Genomic DNA, 18,405 nt, shown 5'->3' with positions numbered 1-18,405 from the left:
AAAATAACTAATTCTATGTTAATGATGCTCATCTTTCTCTTCAGTGAGACAGAATTTAAGATTATATGTACTTTGCAACTTTTGGGGGAAAAAAGATATATTCTCTACTTTGCCCTCCAAGGTGGGCATGGAAATTAGTAATACAGATAGACCATGGCTCTGAGAAATTATATTTGAAGTTTCATATTTAAATACCAAAGTTTATTTTATCACCCCCATAACTTTCTAACAATAGTCTTTCTTAATGATAAATTTTATCAATATCCCAAACTCATTTAAAATGATTTAAAAGTAGCAAATTGGATAAAGCAACACACAAATAAATTCCACATTTACAAGTAAAGAAATCACAGGGCTACAGTTTATAATCAACATAAACTTGAAAGAAATAAAGCAACACCTTGCTGCCACCCATCATTCACTGCTTACATTTGTGGTGAAAAAGATTTATCTACAATGACCTTTAGTCTGTTTCTTAACTCTGTCTGTATTGTAATTAGCTAAAGGCATTGAACAAATTAGGTTGTTCTATCTTTTATTCAGGTCCCAGAGGTAAATGGCTAACTGATGAAATATTTCACTCTGTGTTATGAGAATTTTGCAAATGAATATGGAACCAAATATAAACACTTTATACCATATGTACAGTTACTTTCATAAGGCATTATCTTGTAATTTTTATTGAAAAAGATTCAATATAGTAAAGTCTTATTTTAAGATATATTTTCTTTCTCAATCCGAGATGTTTAATTTATGAAAATATTGTTTTTTTCTCTATATTCTTTTTGTTTATATGCCAACATATATTTTGTGCTAGAAATATTTTATGGGAATTACAATTCTTTATATTTGTATTTTCTATATAAAGGCATATACAATTTTGAGGCAGTGTTTCTGATGGAGAGCAGAATTCATAAAGAGCTTGTGTGTGCTTCCGTGCTCCGAAATTATATGAAATCCACTTTGAGAAGAAACTTATTCAATTAAAAAAAAAAAACAAAATCAAAACCAAAACTGCACCAATGCACAGCCAGAGGCTGACAATTAAAACTAATACATAACCACATGAACATCATATTTATATAGTTAACATTTTTAAGGATGATCAGTGCTAACATTATAGTATTATACATTTGGCACTAATGTTTGCCATTGGTCCAGCAATTGGCAAAATTTGTTTCTATGTATAAATTTATTTGAACATTAGGTCTGGCTAGATGTATCTTCACTATTTATAAAAAATATTTAGACAGTAAGCTCACGTTGAATAACTAGGTCTACTGTGTTCTGGAAACTCTTCAGGAGTAATACAGCTTTTTCGTGTTCCATATGTACAAAACTATGTCCATTGGCCTGTAAACACACAAATAAAACAGGGTCATCAATGCAAGATACTTGTTTATCACATTGTTGTTGTCTCTAATAATAAGATTCAAGAGAGTATGAGCAACCAAAAGTCATGTGTTTTTAAAATTCACACCAGAATTGCAACTATGGAAACAACTAATTAATTTCACCCAGCTTCAACTCAATTTATTAACTCAACAAATACTTATCAAGTATCTAGTATATCCTACTTAGGATTGTCCTAATATAATGCTAGCCACTATGCAAATCACAGAGAAACACCAATAAGTACCACACAGATACACGAAATATGATAGTTATTTTGTTCTTGTTCTGATTTATTTTGTTTTTGCAGGAACTCTGTTGATGTGGTTTAGAAGTGTTCACAGGACCATTGCCTTTTGTCATATAATCACTGATATAAAGAAAACTGATTTGCATTTCTCTGATAGTGAGTGATGTTGAGCATCTTTTCATGTGTTTGTTAGCCATTTGTATGTCTTCTTTGGAGAAATGTCTGTTTAGTTCTTTGGCCCATTTTTTGATTGGGTCGTTTATTTTTCTGGAATTGAGCTGCAGGAGTTGCCAGTCCAGGTTCAATGCATGATACAGGATGCTTGGGGTTGGTGTACTGGGATGAACCAGAGGGATGGGATGGGGAGGGAGTGGGAGGGGGATTCAAGATGGGGAACACATGTACACCTGGGGCAGATTCATGTCAATGTATGGCAAAACCAATACAATAATGTAAAGTAATTAGCCTCCAATTTAAATAAATTTTTTAAAAAATTAAAAAAAAAAAAAAACTGTGGAAAAAGTAAATTAATTTAAAAAAATAGGGAAAAAAAAGAAAGCTGAGCACTGGAGAATTGATGCTTTCGAACTGTGGTGTTGGAGAAGACTCTTGAGGGTCCCTTGGACTGCAAAGAGATCCAACCAGTCAATCCTAAAGGACATCAGTCCTGAATATTCATTGGAAGGACTGATGCTGAAGCTGAAACTCTAATCCTTTGGCCACCTGATGAAAAGAACTGACTCACTGGAAAAGACCCTGATGCTGGGAAAGATTGAAGGCAGGAGGAGAAGTGGATGACAGACGATGAGAAGGTTGGATATCACCAACATGATGGACATGAGTTTGAGCAAGCTCCAGGAGTTGGTGATGGACAGGGAAGCCTCGCTTGCTGCAGTCAATGGGGTTCCAAAGAGTCAGACACAACTGAGTAACTGGACTGAACTGATAAACCCACAAACTCCGTCGAATGTTTCACTTGTACAAAACAAAACATATGATATAGTTAAATATTATTTTGACTCACTGAAAAGTTCTTAATTTAAACATTTTAATATTAAAAAGATAATTTCTATTTCCCTCGTTGTTAAAGGCAAATATATTCATTATTTCTATCAGCGATTCTCAATCCCATTCAGAAATGAATTAATTTCTGGGTGATCTAGGCTAGTTTCATTACTTTTATAAATAAAAGAGTTACACTTCGGAGAGGTTAAGCAACATGCCTGAGGTCACACAACTAAACTAGAGCTGAATCATTTGATACTATAATATTCCTTCTTATTATTTCTTGCAATACTTTACTGAAATAGTAACACTACAATTGCTCCCAGTGATTTGAACTGCTATTTCACTGATCATGATAAATTAATCAACATTTTATCCTTAAAATAGTTGCTATCTTATCTCCTATTGCAATTTTTTTACACCAATTTTCCACTTCTTTATTTTAAATTTATGCAGAATATCAGATAAGAGAAGTGGTTTTGGCAAGGAAGGAATGTTGAAGTCAAGGGAAACTGTGGTGATGCCTAGTACATCATGGTTTCAAAGCTATAATTCTCATTCAGATTCCTCACAGGTTTAATCTAACTGAGTACTTGTAAGAATAACACTTTATCCTAAATTGGAATCTAAAGAAATGCTGAATCTCTCATTCTTATAGTTTTAATTTTTAACTCTGGCTTAATTGTTGTTGTTGTAGTTACATGTGAACCATCTCAAAAGTAGAAAGACCAAGTGAGACCATCTGCTAGTGGTGAGACCTGCAAGGGAATATTAAAAAGAAGAAAAATTTTAGGCATCTGATTGGATAAGGGCATAAGAAATAAATGAAAAGTCAAATTATGATGCCGTTAACAGAAAATGGAAATCTTAGAGAAGCAGCAGGCTTAGTCAGGAAAACAACGGAGTTTGTGGTGCTGGCGACACGTGCAAGGAAATGTTGATCATACATTTAGAAATAAAAGACTGGAGTTCAGGAAGGAGGTCAGATTGGCCCTTTAGCAACAAACATTAGGTTTTACTGCAGGCTGGTATTCACCACATGGCATGCAGAGAGAATTATCAGAAAATAAGTTTAAAAGGGAGCATTGTAAAAGAAGGAAAATCTAGGGAGGGGAGCAGGACTGGCTGTAGCTTTGGATTCGAGGAGCAGAACTGAAAGACGGTGTTTGCTGTTGACCTTGTTGTTCTTGCTCTGCTGCTAAGTCACGTTCAACTCTTTGCGACCCCGTGGACCTGGTCATCTAGGTAAATCTGTCTGAAGTGAGGGAGGGAAAAGTGAAAGAGGGCCCAGTCTTTTCTGCCAGAGGATGACAGAAAGCTGACTTAGGCCTGGTGGCTGAACTAAAGGAAGAAGATACAGGTGCATTGAGTGGAGGGAACAGGAAAACTGGCAGGAGGAGAACTGGAAAGGGTTGTCCTGATGGGGATCAAGGTAGAAGGCTCATAAAGGCAGCAGGAAGTCCAAGGTGATCAAGTATTTTCCAGTGGCTTCAGTTTTCTGCCTCACAGAGGAAACAGCTGGGGAAAAAATGGAGCTAGATGAACTCTGGTATGGAATCTGGGTCTGTTTCCAATAAATCAGGATTCAAGATGTTCAGACCCACCATCCAGGTTCTGATTCAAGGCTAGGGAAACCCCTTATATATATTTAGCTTTTAATACTGCTTTAAAGCATCAGCTTTTAGTTTTCATGCTTTGTAAGTACAAAGTACATGCTTTGTAGTTACCAAGTACATGCTTTGTAACTATATAAATGATAGTTATCTAGTTGGAAACACAAAGAACTGATTTCCCAGAAGGAAATAAGCAAGTTGATAAATTAGATCATTGAGTCAAACAAACAGTAGGACTCTACCTGTAATTCTAGTCCCCAGAAATGTTTTGGCTCTAAGCCAGAACTTTGGTGAATCTCAAGGGACCTATTTAAAAGACCACAGCTAGAGACTTCCTGGGAATGGCTTCAAATTACCAAAAGGATTCTGAAAGATCAGAAAGCAAAGTATTTTAGAAAGTTTATTAAAGATTAAATGAGTTAACATATGTCAACTGCTTAGGGTCAAGCCTGGCACACTATAAACAATCAATAAATATTAGCTACTACTATTAATATTACTTCACTATTACTTTCTTGAATTTCAGAAATACAATTTTCATTAAGTAATAAGAATAGTAACAAGAACAGAAGGAAAAAATGTCAGAGGAAGGAGCTAATTTAGTTAATCTTAGCAATTTTTAACTTTTCCTTTGCTTTTTTTTTTTTCTTAGCAATTTTTTAGATGAGAATTGTGAAGATCAGCAAGATTACATGAAATATCCAAGCTCACCCAGCTAGTGTCTAGATGGGAATTTATGTCATGACTCTGTATCTTGACACAATTCATTTCACTGGGTGTTGTGAGGTTGAAACAAATGTTTTTAGGTTCATTAAGTGTCACAGACTCATTCAGTGAATTCACTTTTTAAGATTAATTGAGCTATTTCTTGATATGGAACATTACAGTAGGCATGATTCCAGGAGAGGCAAGAATAGATGGGTTTGAACGGAAGGAAAAGATAAAGTCTCAGTGGTAGAGAACTTTCTTCCTCCATTGTTAGAAGAGCCAAAAAAAATTTTTTTTTATTGTGTTTGTTAAAGTGATTATGGCTATCTGGCTTACATCTTGGATGGTTCAGACAGGGAATCAGACAGTTACTACATGTATGTGGGACTTTGAATCACAATATTTCAGTTAGAAAAGTCTTGTGGCGGCTTCATGTATGTGATTAGAAGAACTGAGGAAATAAAGGAGGATACTATTCCATTTAATTGCAGAGTATAAATCTTATAATGGTTTGAAATGTAAATGCATATAATCTACATTTATGCATTTGATATTTTGAATATATATAATATAAATACAAAAGACAATTTGAAGAACAAATACTATTAATAAATTAATGAAGCTTTAAAATATGTTGTCAAATTTGGCTACATATATGCTTTATATAAATACAGACTACCATGGATTGTAAAAAATATGTTCAATTTTGAGGAAATTGCAACTTAACTGAATGGTTTATTAAGTAAAAATGAAGTTAAAAAGAAAACAATCTACAAAAGAAAAGATACTTAGAAAATTTTATGCTTCAAGAATACATAATTCATTGATTTCTGACTTTAACTGATTTGAAGTATAAAGGATCATTTTACTATAGCAACATTATTTCCAGAAGGTATCTTCCTTATTTTAATTCCAGTTAACATCTGTACCAGAAAATGTTTTTAAGTTGCTCCTTTGCATGATTTAGACATGAAAAGATGGAGGGTTAATGAACATAATATTTGCAATTCTAACAAAAAGTAGAGCTTTGCAATTACAGCTTATCAATTTACTGTAAAACATACTCAGTTTCTGGATTTCATCCTCTTGTTCCTTTCTGAATTTATCTTTGATTTCCTTCTGGTAAATGTTTTGTTAAGTGGCTAAATTATGGATGTTTATGCCATAGACTCTTGAGAGTCCCTTGGACTGCAAGGAAGTCAAACCAGTCCATTCTAAAGGAGATCAATCCTGGGTGTTCATTGGAAGGACTGATGCTAAAGCTGAAACTCCAATACTTTGGCCACTTCATGCGACGAGTTGACTCACTGGAAAAGAGTCTGATGCTGGGAAGGGTTTGGGGTGGGAGGAGACGGGGACGACAGAGAATGAGATGGCTGGATGGCATCACAAACTCAATGGACATGAGTTTGAGTGAGCTCCGGGAGTTGGTGATGGACAGGGAGGCCTGGCATGCTGTGATTCATGGGGTCGCAAAGAGTTGGACATGACTGAGCGACTGAACTGAACTGAACTGAACTGATGCCATAGACATTTTCCAGAGGGTGCTATAATTCTCCATGAATTTCATTGTATTCTTATTATTCAAAGCTTTATATTTAAAAACTAGTTTCTGCGAAGGTTTGGCCACAAAATTGGTGGGATTATCCAATAAGAAGGACAGCATGACTCTTCTTAGATCCAACGGGGAAATGGGATTAGAGATTTGTTATATGATTTCGAATTGATTTAAACTCCCCTTCAAGGGACAAACATTTAAAATGCCAGTGCACATATATCTTATATATTAGATATACACTGCTGCTGTGCTTAGTCACTCAGTCGTGTCTGACTCTTTGTGATCCCATGGACTGTAGCCCGCCAGGCTCCTCTGTCCAGGGGGAGTCTCCAGGCAAGAATACTGGAGTGGGTTGCCATGTCTTCCTCCAGGGTATCTTCCCAACCCAGAGATCAAACCCAGGTCTCCCACATTGCAGGTGGATTCTTTACATTAATATAGTGTACTTTGAATGTGTATAACTCTTAGGACGAAGGAAAATGAAAATATATGGCAATCTTATTAGAGTTATTGGACTTCATGTTGTCTAATCCTGAGAACCAGACATTAAGAGACAAAATAGTGGATATCTTAGGTAATTACAATTATGTTTCACATTAGCTACCTGCAATTATTTCCCATTGCAGAATTTTAATCTCATTAAATATTAGGATATATTTAGGGCTGAGTATACTGTATAATCAATATTACATTGACTGTATGCCAAGTCATTTGAAACATTTTCCTTTCTATCAAAAATCTGAACTGATTCTTAGTTTCAATGAAAATTTTACACTGCATTTTTTAAATGTGAGAAAGTTCGATGTCTCAGTGGCTTTTTATTATAGCATTAAAAAATCCTGATAGACTAAAACATAAATAAGAATTTCTCTTCTGTCTTAAATGTACTCATGTACTGCAGCTTGCATGTTTCATGAGTTCAGGCTCAAAAAAAGACATGGCAAAATAGAAAAAACTTTGTCTATTATTTGTATAGAAATTCTGGCATGAAACTGATAATACATAGTAATCCTGAAGACATTTACTTATTTATTTGCTTTGATTTTAGAATGCCTGTTTTCTTCTTATCAAATATGTTGAATGGATAGTTTTAACAAATGAATTCCCTATGTTCTTTGAAAGCAGTTTCCCAACAACCTACACTTTATGTATTTTCAGTTCAGTTCAGTTCATTTCAGTTCAGTCGCTCAGTTGTGACCGACTCTTTGCAACCCCATGAATCACAGCACGCCAGGCCTCCCTGTCCATCACCAACTCCCGGAGTTCACTCAAACTCATGTCCATCGAGTCGGTGATGCCATCCAGCCATCTCATTCTCTGTCGTCCCCTTCTCCTCCCGCCCCCAATCCTTCCCAGCATCAGAGTCTTTTCCAGTGAGTAAACTTTTTGCATGAAGTGGCCAAAGTATTGGAGTTTCAGCTTTAGCATCAGACCTTCCAATGAACACCCAGGATCGATTTTACCTTACCACAAAAGGAACTGCAAAATCAACCTCTCCATTTCAGGCAATACTTGTAGCCAGGTTGGTTTCTGTTTTTGTAGAGAGCTTGCTGTTAAAAGAAGACATACTGGGAATGGATTTTATTACGTGTTTGAAGTCAGCTTTTCCCTGTTTCTCTTCCTCCATTATCTGCTCTAGGTAATTTCAGACATGTCTACTTCCTGAGCAGAAACTTGGTTAAAAATCCCTATTACATTGTTTACATTGCTTGGCACAATATTTTGTACATCACTGACATTGAATGTATATTTTCCAAATCAATAAGTAGAAAATGTGATGAACAGGTTGCTGTCAGTAAAATTTGCTTCAGTAGAATCAGCATGGTATAATGGAAGAAGCTCAAATAAATGATTTAGACTCTGTCAACAATAGATACCTTGCAGGGTGGTTGTGTGCTATAAATGACATACTATGGGTATCTAATTGATGCTACTTTTATTTTACTCATATTATGAAAGTTAAAGCCAGCTTAATGAACTTAATTTGCCTTCATTGAATTTTTTGTTTTACTTCGTACATAAAATCAATTTTTTGATTTGCAAAAAGTATTTACTCAGTCTCTAATTAGTTATCTGTGCTGAACTATATAGATTATGAACAAAGCAAATGGATAAAGATATGCAGTGAAATTCTGGCATATAAAACCATACACATTTTAAAAATTATTTTTGGTTGTTTTCTAACCAAACAGTATTATAAAAAATGTTTTTCAAATTCATTTTATCATTCTATGAACACTAAGGATTACATAATACTGAACCCACTCACCACCTACCCCCCGCCCACTTTTCCCCAATCCTCTCTGATGTTTTGATTTTCAACCACCAAAACAGATCAACTATAGAAAATGTTAACACATTTAGCCTTGTTGGGAAATGCGTTAGTGAAATTTCCAAATACTTTATTTCTTTAAGGGTCCCATACTTCATGCAGATGGTGACGGCAACCATGAAATTAAAAGACGCTTACTCCTTGGAAGAAAAGTTATGACCAACCTAGACAGCATATTAAAAAGCAGAGACATTACTTTGCCAATAAAGGTCTGACTAGTCAAAGCTATGGCTTTTCTAGTAGTCATGTATGGATGTGAGAGTTGGACTATAAAGAAAGCTGAGCGCTGAAGAATTGATGCCTTTGAACTGTGGTGTTGGAGAAGACTTTTGAGAGTCCCTTGGACTGCAGGGATATCTAACCAGCCAATCTTAAAAGAAATAGTCCTGAATATTCATTGGAAGGACTGATGCTGAAGCTGAAACTCCAATCCTTTGGCCACCTGATGCAAAGAACTGATTCACTGGAAAAGACCCTGATGCTGGGAAAGATTGAAGTCGAGAGGAGAAGGGGACGACAGAGGATGAGATGGTTGGATGGCATCACCGATTCAATGGATATGAGTTTTAGTAAACTCTGGGAATTGGTGATGGACAGCGAGGCCTGGGGTGCTGCAGTCCATGGGGTCACAAAGAGTCGGATACTACTGAGCGACTGAACTGACTGACTGACTTCATTTTAACCATAACAAAAATGTCTCTGCTTTACTTTTTGTGGCCTTTTTTGGAAAGAAATTGTAAAGAATTCAGAGAAGTAAACATACTCTAACCCATTCTTAGTGACTCACGATAATAATATGAATGTGAACACTTTGGAATGAAGCCAATTAGTTGCTTCCATGAAAGACATTTCCCTAAGTGTATTTTGTGGAAATAGCTAATTGATGTTGCTGGTCAAGATGGTTGTATGGTTAAGTATGCTGAGAAATGTTAAGTTTTTTTCAGGTTCTTAATATGCTTAGAACATTGTGAAATTCTGAAACAAAGGATAGACTCTGAAGTGGCTCTGAAACTTAATTGAGTAAGGAACTCTTTTTAAAAAAAATATTTTAAAAGATTCCATTGGGAAACAGTATTCTAAATTGAATAGTACTTTTTGAATTTTGTCTCTTTCTTTTAAAAGATGTTTCTCTTTCTTCCTGGACAGCAAAGCTGTCGGTTATGACTTCTTGCTTCCTACAATGTGCCTGGATCCAGAGGCTTTCCCCTCAATGGTCTGGAAAACTAGACCAAAGACTCCAAGTAAGAAATAAGTCTCTCTTATGAGTAAAAGGCATGAGATTTAGTGCATGGAATTTGTGACAATTATATGGCATCTCGAAAGAACTTTGTTTGAGGTTGTTGAATAAGTAAACTTTGAGTAAGACAATACTGTTAGCAGCTAACTATACCTACTGGTCATTAAAAGAGGTATAAAACTTCCCCTCAGATAAGGAAGGTTTGATTCAGTGATTGTATATAGATATAGTACTGTATATCCGTATAAAACTGACCCAGGCACTCATGGACATTTATTTCATTTAGACTTTGGGAAGTCTAAACTTTCGTTTTCCATTCTGAACCTTGAAAGCTGTAACTCATCATCCTATCCTAACCCCCATTCCCACTCCAAGCCATGTCCATGTTTGAATTCTCCAACTCGGTGCGAAACTATAAAGTCGGAGGGTTTTCTTTCTTCGTGCTTGGGATCTCTCTCCTCTCTCACTGTTCTCCACACTCACCTGTCTGGCATAAGGCAGACATCTGCTCCTGAAGACAGATGCCAGTCTAGCCCATGGGTATTCTTCCCCTGGAGAAGGAAATGGCAACCCACTCCAGTATTCTTGCCTGGAGAATTCCATAGACAGAGGAGCCTGGCAGGCTACAGTCCACAGGGTCGCAAAGAGCCGGACATGACTGAGAGACTAACATTTTCACTCTCACTTTTATTCTTCCTTCTACTCATCCTCTTCTCTCCTCTCTTTTAAACCTGGAATAACTCCTGCTTCATCAAAATATAATATGCTCTGACCCAATAGCTTACCAATAACTAGTGAAACTTGACATGTATTTGTTGAGAGTGGTTTTTTAACTTGTCTGTATGAATTGTAGGGACAAGGTGTTTCAAGATTAGTAAAAAGGGGATATATCTGGTTTGTTTGAATTATCATCTCTTTGATTATTCTATATTGGTATCTCTGAGAGATAGCCATAGACCAGGAATACTATAATACTTTGGATTATAAATTTCAAAGCTATTAAAATTTTGGAAAAGTAGAACTGGATATCATAAACTAATTTTAAATCATTGAATTTCTCTGCTCCTGATGAAGTTAGGCTCTTGTCTTGGGAAGGTGAAAGGGCAGGTGAATGAAAAGGACAGGAATTGACTACTTTTATGGACTAGGATACAATATACTTACAAGTGGTCTACAACTGTGAGTCATATTATCAAGTACTTTTTTTTTTTTGCAGTCTATTCATCTTTTGAACAGAGTAACTAGTGGATTTTCTATATTTAAATATATTTTAAATTGGAAAATGTATAATTAGTTTGACTTTTTTAACTGGAAGGAATATTAGAAAAAAGAAACTGATGTTAAATCAACAAAACTGCCACTTCAAAAATGGTCAAATATTGGCAAGTTCACATGGTTCAACTGAATAACATTTTTTATGGTCTGTGCGCTTTCCCTTTTTCTCTCTCACTCTTATAATTCAACTTTACAGAAGATGAAGCTGTGAGGGGTCAGGTCCCCTGGCAGAGTGCTCTTTCCTCATGCTGTCTTAAAGCAAAATGACTTACTTAACTTTAGCCAGTAATTTGAATATGCTCATGAATTATAGTATCTATTCTAGGAAAATGAATAGTAAATAACAGAATAATCATGTGAATATGTTTTAATTAACATCATTCCTTAATGTGCACATTTTCATGTAACTCAAATAACATGCTCATAATACAACATATAAGAATAAGAAGAGAGGTTGGGTAAAAAGAGTTACAGAAGAAGAAAGAGAGAGCTCTTATATAATAAATTCTGGGCTTGGGGATGGTTTGGGAAAGGTACATCTCTTGCCATTTTATATATCTTTTGCTACTTGCTACTGATTTAGATCAAACCCCAAATTGCCCTCACATTAAAGAGGAGCTCATTCATTGATTTTATTCTTTTCTTTTACCTTGATTCTCCAGATTATATGCTTTCATTAAGATTTATAAATAAATTTGCTCCAGTGAGGATATATTCTAATGATCTTGAAGTGACAGACTACTCAATGTTATAAATTCATTTTTATCCCAGTGTTCTTTAAACTAAGACCTACAGTATCATTAAGAGATAAAAATATAACTTTATCTCTTAACATCTGATGTTGGCAATGATTCCAGTTTAGAATTAGTCATTTTTATTTCCTTCAGAAAATATAATTGGCCACTTCGGCTTTTTAACAAGTATGAATGAAACTGTAAATACAGCAATTTATTTGATGAAGGTCTATGTACATTTTTCTTTTACTGAAAATGGACATTGATTTTATTGTACTAGATACAAATGAGTTCTACAGCAAAAATAAAATGTTACATCCTTGAGACTCCTCTGTGGAGAGAATAGACAACCCAGGGGCAGCTCTTCTGACTTTGATTCCACTTTTAATTCTTTTTTACTTCTTGTGTTAAGAATTAATTTCTCTGTGCACTTTGCTGTTGCTGTATGCTTCTCAGGGACCAGAAACACTTAACTAAGTCCTCATTTCCCCACATGTAACCATTCTAGAATTTCACAGCCAGAAGCATATTCTAAACCTGCAACTAGATATCACTTTAATTCGCATTTCATTCTGTAGGATATCTATATCTGTATCTATCTATAGAATACTTTAATATCCATTTAAGTATATTTCTTTTCTCAGTTTGGAGAGAAAAATCTATTGCCCCCCTCTGTCACAGATGAAGGCAAAGTCTCCAAACTTGTTTCATGCTATGGGATACTTCTCTATCCAGCCTGGCATTCTAATAGATCAGAGATCTGAGATGAGCTGGCTTCATTTTTTACAGACTCTGACATTTGAAATAATTTGTTCAAAATTCAGTAGCAGAAAAGAACTAGCTATTTCCTTTGTTAAATAGCACTATGTACTAAATGTTAGGTAGTTACATTGTGAGTTTATTCATAGCTATTTTCCATGGAAATTGATAATTATTGAACAGTTGAATTTTTGAGTTAGGGGACCTCAGCTATAATATAAAACACAGTTCATTTTACATATAATGAATGTTAGTTCTATAGAGATGATATAAAATGCTGAAGAACAAAGGGCTAGCTATGCAATTAAAAAATAGAGAACTTTGATAATTAAATGGTAAAGAAAATATTTAGCTTTTATGTGTCTCTTTTGTTTCAATATCTTAACTCAAAAGACCATCTACCGATTTGGTCTTTTTTTTTGCATAACATAACACAATTTTATGTATAAAATGTACATGTTGTATAATCACACAATATAGATACCAAGAGATGAACAGGTGGATACAAAAGTGTTCATATAACTCACTCTCACGTAATCTACTTCTGCCACTCAACAACATATCACTAACCTCTCTGTATACATAAGTAAAAATCTGGTTTGAATGATGGCTCTTAAAAATCTATACAGTGTTTCACTAAAGAAATGCCTTGTCATAAGCTACTTAACCTTTTTCATATTAACTGGATAGTGAGGCTGTTTTCTGTTTGCTATTATTATAACAGCACTCTGATAGCCATCCCTGTAAAAGCACGTTTGAAAATAGGTTGGTTTATTCTTCTGTCTGCATGAAATTGACATGGACCTTTTGGGTGGTATTTCTACTGTGACATTGCCAGAGGTTGGAGTAATTGATAGTCTTTTCAGATAATTATCATTATTGAAAACTTAAGTTTTCATGATCTTGCTAGTTAGTTTAAAATATTTGTGAGAAGAAGATTCCAAGACTATATAGAGTTTTTACTTTTCTGCAATTCTTTGACAGAGTTCAGTAAAGAGAAGGTAGAGGATCACTTCTGAGCTGAGTTGAGTGGGGTCTTTCCATTTTGGTAACTATCTGAGCAGGGAAAGTAGAGAGAAATAACTATGCATTTCATACTATTAAAACAGTAACAAGATTATTGTTGAGAAATTAAATATGAACCAGTCCCTTCTCCCTCATCTAAAGTTACATCAGTACCGTATTTGGGTGCTTCATTCTTCTTACTTACACTTGATAACTATGCATAGATTCTAGTACACATCAATTCTTACATTCCCAAAGTAATACCACTCATTTAAACAAATATGCAGAACACCTGCCATGTGCCAGGTATTGAGAATATAGGACTCTGCCAGGCTGAATTGGTTTCTGATCTGTCTCTCAACCCCAAAACAGTAAAGGCAAATAAGAAATGTAATAAAAACTTGTTTTCAATCATTTAACTCAAGTAACTTGTTTGTTTCAATATTGGTCTTGGAAAGCATTGCTTTGTATCTGTCTTACCTGAAGGATTTTATCACCAGGCTGTAGCAGGTTGGATGCTGGTCCATCAGGTTGAACCCTAGTAACAAAGATACCCTATAAGTCAGAAGTAACAGAGGTTAGGATTCTATTTTCAAGACCTAGACTACTTAAAAACTTTTTTCATTTACATAGACAACAGTGAAAACATTAAAAACAGTTTACACATATAAGGTTCAAATATTATTATGGTATTTTAAGCAATGCACCTCTAAGTTATTTAAGGAAAATGACATTTTTATTTGCATAAAAAGCTCATAGTGTCTTTAAAGTGCACTTATGATTTATAAGTTAAATTCATGGCACATTCTTAATTTCTTCCTTAAATAATTTCATATATGGTAACTAAATCATCTTTTGTGTAACATCTGAAGTTGTCTAAAGTTGTTCCTCATTAAAAATATCTCCTATTTGACAGGTTGTAAATTCAATATACACTTTAAAAACCTACTAGAATTACATATAATACTGGTTTATTTTTAATGAATATTACTTCATATGTTACTGAGAATTTTAAAGTAAAATGAACAAATTAAACATAAGAAAATTCCAACACAAATATTAAATACAAAGTTTGCATCTACATAGTTACAAAATTCCTAAATTGATTTAGTTTTAAAAAAAAGTCAAATTACCATTGATAAGAGAACAGACTGTATGACTTCAAAACCTTTATACCATGAAATTTTTGCACCTTGTCTTATGTCTCTGGATATGTTCCAGTGTCTCTGGGTTTATGATCTACAGGAACTTGAATAAAATTTATCCCCTGCTGTTGTGTGAAAATTGTATAAATCTTAATTATGCTAAATTGGTTCACAGTGCTTTTCAAGCCTACTGTGTCCTTCTGTTCTTCTGTCTATTCATTCTATTAATTTTTGAGAGTTTGACATTGAAACTCCAACTAAAAATATTAATTTACTTTAAAAATTATTGTAATATGTAGTAGAACTATATGTAACTTTGCTCTGTATTTTCCAAGTTTTCTGAAAATGTTTTATCGTATACTCATAATTTAAAAAATTAAAAAATTTAGACAGACTTTATCCAGGCAAAGGAAAAAAATCATTTTATTTATCATGTACACAAAGCAAACATTTATTGCATTTTACCATATGCGAGACCCTGATCACATGGACCACAGCCTTGTCTCACACAATGAAACTATGAGCCACGATGTGTAGGGCCACCTAAAACGGATGGGTCATGGTGGAGAGTTCTGAGAAAACATGGTCCACTGGAAAAGGGAATGGCAAACCACTTCAGTATTGCCTTGAGAATCCCATGAACAGTATGACAAGGCAAAAAGATAGGAAACTGAAAGATGAACTCCCTAGGTCAGTAGGTGCCCAATATGCTTTCTAGAGAACTAACTCCAGAAAGACTGAAGAGATGGAGCCAAAGCAAAAACAACATGCAGTTTTGGATGTGACTGGTGATGAAAGTAAAGTCCGATGATGTAAAGAGCAATATTTCATAGGAACCTGGAGTGTTAGGTCCATGAATCACATAAATTGGAAGTGGTCAGACAGGAGACAGCTAAGACTGAACATGGACATTTTAGGAATCAGTGAACTAAAATGGACTGGAATGGGTGAATTTAACTCAGATGACAATGATATCTAATACTGTGGGCAAGAATACCTTAGAAGAAATGGAGTAGCCATCATAGCCAACAAAAGAGTCTGAAATGCAGTACTTGGATACAATCTCAAAAATGACAGAATGATCTCTGTCCATTTCCAGGGGAAACCATTCAATATCATGGTAATCCAAGTCTATGCCCCAACCAGGAATGCTGAAGAAGCTGACATTGAATGGTTCTGTGAAGACCTACAAGACCTTCTAGAACTCACACCCAAAAAGATGTCCTTTTCATTACAGGGGACTGGAATCCAAAAGTAGGAAGTCAAGAGATACCTGGGTAACAGGCAAATTTGGCCTTGGAGTACAAAACAAAGCAGGTCAAAGGCTAACAGAATTTTGCCAAGAGAATGCACTGGTCACAGCAAACACTTTTCCAACAACACAAGAGACTCTACACATGGACATCATCAGATGATCAATACCAAAATCAGATTGATTGTATTCTTTGCAGCCAAAGATGGAGAAGCTCTATACAGTCAGCAAAAACAAGACCGGGAGCGGACTATGGTTCAGATCATGAATTCCTTATTGCCAAATTCAGACTTAAATTGAAGAAAGTATGGAAAACCACTAGACCATTCAGGTATGGCCTAAATAAAATCCCTTATGATTATACAGTGGAAGTGACAAATAGATTCAAGGGATTAGATATTACAGATAGACTGCCTGAAGAACTATGGACAGATGTTCATGACATTGTACAGGAAGCAGTGATCAAGACCATCCCCAAGAAAAAGAAATGCAAAAAGGTGAAATGGTGTCTGAGGAGGCCTTGCAAATAGCTGAGAAAAGACAAGACACAAAAGGCAAAGGAGAAAAGGAAAGATATACCCATTTGAATGCAGAGATTCAAAGAATAGCAAGGAGAGATCAAAAGGCCTTCCTCAGTGTTAAATGCAAAGAAATAGAGGAAAACAATATAACGGGAAAGACTAGAGATCTCTTCAAGAAAATCAGAGATACCAAGGGAATATTTCATGCAAAGATGGGCACAATAAAGGACAGAAATGGTATGGACCTAATAGAAGCAGAAGATATTAAGAAGAGGTGGCAAGAATACACAGAAGAACTGTACTAAAAAGATCTTCATGACCCAGATAACCATGCTGGTGTGATCACTCACCTAGAGCCAGACATCCTGGAATGTGAAGTCAAGTGGGCCTTAGGAAGCATCACTATGAACAAAACTAGTGGAGGTAATGGAATTCCAGTTGAGCTATTTCAAATCTTAAAAGATGATGCTGTGAAAGTGCTGCATTCAATATGCCAGCAAATTTGGGAAACTCAACAGTGGCCACAGGACTGGAAAAGGTCATTTTTCATTCCAATCCCAAAGAAAGGCAATGCCAAAGAATGCTCAAACTACTGCACAATTGCACTCATCTCACATGCTAGCAGAGTAGCACTCAAAATTCTCCAAGCCAGGCTTCAACAGTATGTGAACTATGAACTTCCAGATGTTCAAGTTGGATTTAGAAAAGGCAGAGGAACCAGAGATCAAATTGCCAACATCCGGTGGATCACTGAAAAAGAATGAGAGTTCCAGAAAAACAGCTACTTCTGCTTTATTGACTATGCCAAAGCCTTTGAATGTGTGGTTCACAACAAACTGTGGAGAATTCTGAAAGAGATGGGAATGCCAGACCTCCTGTCCTGCCTCCTGAGAAATCTGTATACAGGTCAAGAAGCAACAGTTATAACTGGACATGGAATGACAGATTGGTTCCAAATCAGGAAAGGAGCACATCAGGGGTGCATATTGTCACCCTGCTTATTTAACTTTTATGCTGAGTACATCAATGCCAAATGCCTGGCTGGATGAAGCACAGGCTGGAATCAAGATTGCCGGGAGAAATAGCAATAACTTCAGACATGCATATGACACCACCCTTATGGCAGAAAGCGAAGAACTAAAGAGCCTCTTGATGAAAGTGAAAGAGGAGAGTGAAAAAGTTGGCTTAAAACTCAACATACAGAAAACTAAGATCATGCTTCCGGTCCTGGAAGCATGCTTCATCACTCCATAGCAAATAGATGGGGAAACAATGGAAACAGTGAGGGACTTTATTTTTGGGAGGCTCCAAAATCACTACAGATGGTGACTGCAGCCATGAAATTAAAAGATGCTCGCTCCTTGGAAGAAATGCTATGACCAACCTAGACATATTAAAAAGCAGAGACATTACTTTGCCAATAAAGATCCGTCTAGTCAAAGCTATAGTTTTTCCAGTAGTCATGGATGGATGTGACAATTGTACCATAAAGAAAGCTGAGTACTGAAGAATTGATGCTTTTAAACTGTGGTGTTGGAGAAGACTCTTGAGAATCCCTTGGACTGCAAGGAGATTCAACCAGTCCATCCTATAGGAAATCAGTCCTGAATATTCATTGG

The 18,405-nt window shown here is 35.5% G+C and overlaps 1 protein-coding gene across 3 annotated transcripts in view; it reads right to left on the bottom strand.

Annotated features, from left to right (window-relative positions):
- Positions 1 to 18,405, bottom strand: part of LRRC7 (leucine rich repeat containing 7) — a 503,703-nt gene that overhangs the window by 917 nt on the left and 484,381 nt on the right. For 2 of the 3 annotated variants that reach the window (XM_088834861.1, XM_088834862.1), the window contains 2 exons: positions 14,349 to 14,423; positions 1,246 to 1,353 (listed from right to left, as the gene is read on the bottom strand). In XM_088834861.1, the coding sequence (XP_088690987.1) occupies positions 1,246 to 1,353; positions 14,349 to 14,423 (183 nt within the window). Of the gene's footprint in view, positions 1 to 1,245; positions 1,354 to 14,348; positions 14,424 to 18,405 lie in introns of those variants that run through there. The other variant, XM_055402285.2, reaches the window with a different exon arrangement.

Source organism: Moschus berezovskii, chromosome 4, assembly GCF_049115385.1.
Source record: "Moschus berezovskii isolate FMDL1 chromosome 4, NW_MosBer_1.0, whole genome shotgun sequence".
NCBI lineage: Eukaryota > Metazoa > Chordata > Mammalia > Artiodactyla > Moschidae > Moschus > Moschus berezovskii.
The sequence above is the reverse complement of the archived record's forward strand: the minus strand, read 5'-3'. Positions and strand labels throughout refer to the sequence as shown.